Source organism: Hypomesus transpacificus, chromosome 15 (assembly GCF_021917145.1).
Source record: "Hypomesus transpacificus isolate Combined female chromosome 15, fHypTra1, whole genome shotgun sequence".
In the NCBI taxonomy this organism is placed as follows: Eukaryota; Metazoa; Chordata; class Actinopteri; order Osmeriformes; family Osmeridae; genus Hypomesus; species Hypomesus transpacificus.
The window spans coordinates 8,901,708-8,904,207 of NC_061074.1; the positions used below are offsets into that span (position 1 = coordinate 8,901,708).

The window sequence follows — 2,500 nt, forward strand, 5'->3', positions numbered from 1 at the left end:
GAACCTCCTGAGGATACCCTCACAGTCTGTGGACATGTAGAAGGGCACACGGTACTTCCCCCGCAACACGCGCTCCCGCAGCTCCTGGACAGCGCACACGTGTTAACACACACACACATGTTAACACACACACATGTTAACACACACACACACATGTTAACACACACACACACGTGTTAACACACACACGTTAACACACACCTTGAGGTTCTGTCCGTCGAAGGGCAGGGAGCCGCTGACCAGCGTGTAGAGGATGACCCCCAGACTCCACACGTCCACCTCAGGACCATCATACTTCTTACCCTGGAGGAGGAGGGGAGAGGGGGAGGAGAGAGGAGGAGAGGAGGGAGGAAGAGAGGAGGAGAGAGGAGGGAGGAGGAGAGGAGGGGAGAGGAGAGGAGGAGGGGAGGGAGGAGGAGGGGAGAGGAGGAGGGGAGAGGAGGAGGAGAGAGGAGGAGAGGAGGGAGGAGGAGGGGAGAGGAGGAGGGGAGAGGAGGAGGAGAGGAGAGGAGGAGAGGAGGGGAGGAGGGGAAAGGAGGAGGGGATAGGAGGAGGGGAGGAGGGGAGAGGAGGAGGGGAGAGGAGGAGGAGAGGAGAGGAGGAGGAGAGAGGAGGAGGGGAGAGGAGGAGGGAGAGGAGGAGAGGAGGAGGGGGGGAGAGGAGGAGGGGAGAGGAGGAGGGAGAGGAGGAGAGGAGGAGGGGCGGAGAGGAGGAGGGGAGAGGAGGAGGGGATAGGAGGAGGAGAGGAGAGGAGGAGGAGAGAGGAGGAGAGGAGGAGGACAGGAGGGGAGGAGGAGAGAAGGGGGAGGAGGAGGGGGAGTAGGAGGGATTGAGGGATGAAAGGATGTAAAGATGGTTGTGAGTGAAAGCTTGTCTCAGGGGAGAGTGAAGGTGAGCGTGAGGGAGGAGGGAGGGAGGGCGTGGCTACCTGAAAGAGCTCGGGGGCAGCGTAGGGGGGGGAACCACAGAAGGTGTCCAGCTTGCTGCCCAGGGTGAACTCATTACTGAAGCCAAAGTCTGCTATCTTGATGTTGGTGTCAGCATCCAGGAGCAGGTTCTCAGCCTGGGGGGAATAGAGGGAGGCATGAGGAGATGTGGAGGGGGATCTGAGGGAGGGAGGGAGGCATGAGGAGATGTGGAGGGGGATCTGAGGGAGGGAGGCATGAGGAGATGTGGAGGGGGATCTGAGGGAGGGAGGCATGAGGAGATGTGGAGGGGGATCTGAGGGAGGGAGGGAGGCATGAGGAGATGTGGAGGGGGATCTGAGGGAGGGAGGGAGGCATGAGGAGATGTGGAGGGGGATCTGAGGGAGGGAGGGAGGCATGAGGAGATGTGGAGGGGGATCTGAGGGAGGGAGGGAGGCATGAGGAGATGTGGAGGGGGATCTGAGGGAGGGAGGGAGGCATGAGGAGATGTGGAGGGGGATCTGAGGGAGGGAGGGAGGCATGAGGAGATGTGGAGGGGGATCTGAGGGAGGGAGGGAGGCATGAGGAGATGTGGAGGGGGATCTGACATGTCAGTGCTCGCTGAACAGGAAGCCCTATGTGTGAACATGGCTGCTCTGGACCTGACAGGACCACTCAGACACAGCTGGTACCTTCAGGTCTCTGTGCACAATGTTCTTCTGGTGACAGTAGTGGACGGCTGACACAATCTGGAGGAGAGAGGGAGGGGGGGGGGCAGGGAGAAGAGTGATATCACATAAGTAGATAGACAGGCAGACAGACATGTAGACAGACAGGCCCTCCTCTCACCTGTCTGAACTTGGCTCTGGCCTCCTTCTCCTTCATCCTCCCATGAGACACAAGGTAGTCAAACACCTCACCTGGAGGACAGAGAGAGACCGAGACAGAGAGACACAGAGAGAGAGAGACACAGAGAGAGAGAGAGAGAGACAGAGAGAGAGGGGACATCAGTGCACTCTGCCTAACAAGCTCCTAGAACATGGAGGAGAGAAGAGGAGGGTCTGACCTCCACTGGCGTACTCCATGATCAGGTACAGGGTCTTCTCTGTCTCGATCACCTCAAACAGTTGGACTGGAGCGCACACACACACACACACACACACACACACACACACACACACACACACACACACACACACACACACACAGGGCTTGGTTAGTACCGAGCTACAAAACAAAACTCGTTCACTTATACACAAACACCCTCTCTTCACACTCTCTCTCTCTCTTCACACACACCCAGCTTGAGTAGCGTCACTCACCGATGTTGGGGTGGTTGAGACCCTTCATGATGCGTACCTCTCTGAAGAGCTGAGGGGAGGGGGGGAGGAGGGGAAGGAGGAAGAGGAGGAGGGGGGGAGGAGGGGGAGGAGGAAGAGGAGGAGGGGGAGAGAGGAGAACATGGTCAGATCCACCCTCCCTTATTCAAGGTGTTTATTGAGCGTTAGTTGGTTGGTCTGAGTGTGGCTGTGGGGAGGAGCCAGATGTAGAACACAGCACCAGGGTAGGCCGTCTCAGAGAGACACTGGAGTACA

At 58.3% G+C, this 2,500-nt stretch overlaps 1 protein-coding gene across 1 annotated transcript in view; it reads right to left on the bottom strand.

The window, feature by feature from the left end:
* The window catches only part of LOC124477944 (MAP/microtubule affinity-regulating kinase 4-like), a 27,003-nt gene that overhangs the window by 2,035 nt on the left and 22,468 nt on the right, over nt 1-2,500 (bottom strand). Inside the window, exons 4-10 of the mRNA XM_047036020.1 lie at nt 2,228-2,276; nt 1,972-2,037; nt 1,755-1,825; nt 1,598-1,654; nt 929-1,063; nt 202-303; nt 5-84 (exon numbers count right to left, since the gene is read on the bottom strand). Coding sequence (XP_046891976.1) covers nt 5-84; nt 202-303; nt 929-1,063; nt 1,598-1,654; nt 1,755-1,825; nt 1,972-2,037; nt 2,228-2,276 — 560 coding nt within the window. The remainder of the gene's footprint in view (nt 1-4; nt 85-201; nt 304-928; nt 1,064-1,597; nt 1,655-1,754; nt 1,826-1,971; nt 2,038-2,227; nt 2,277-2,500) is intronic.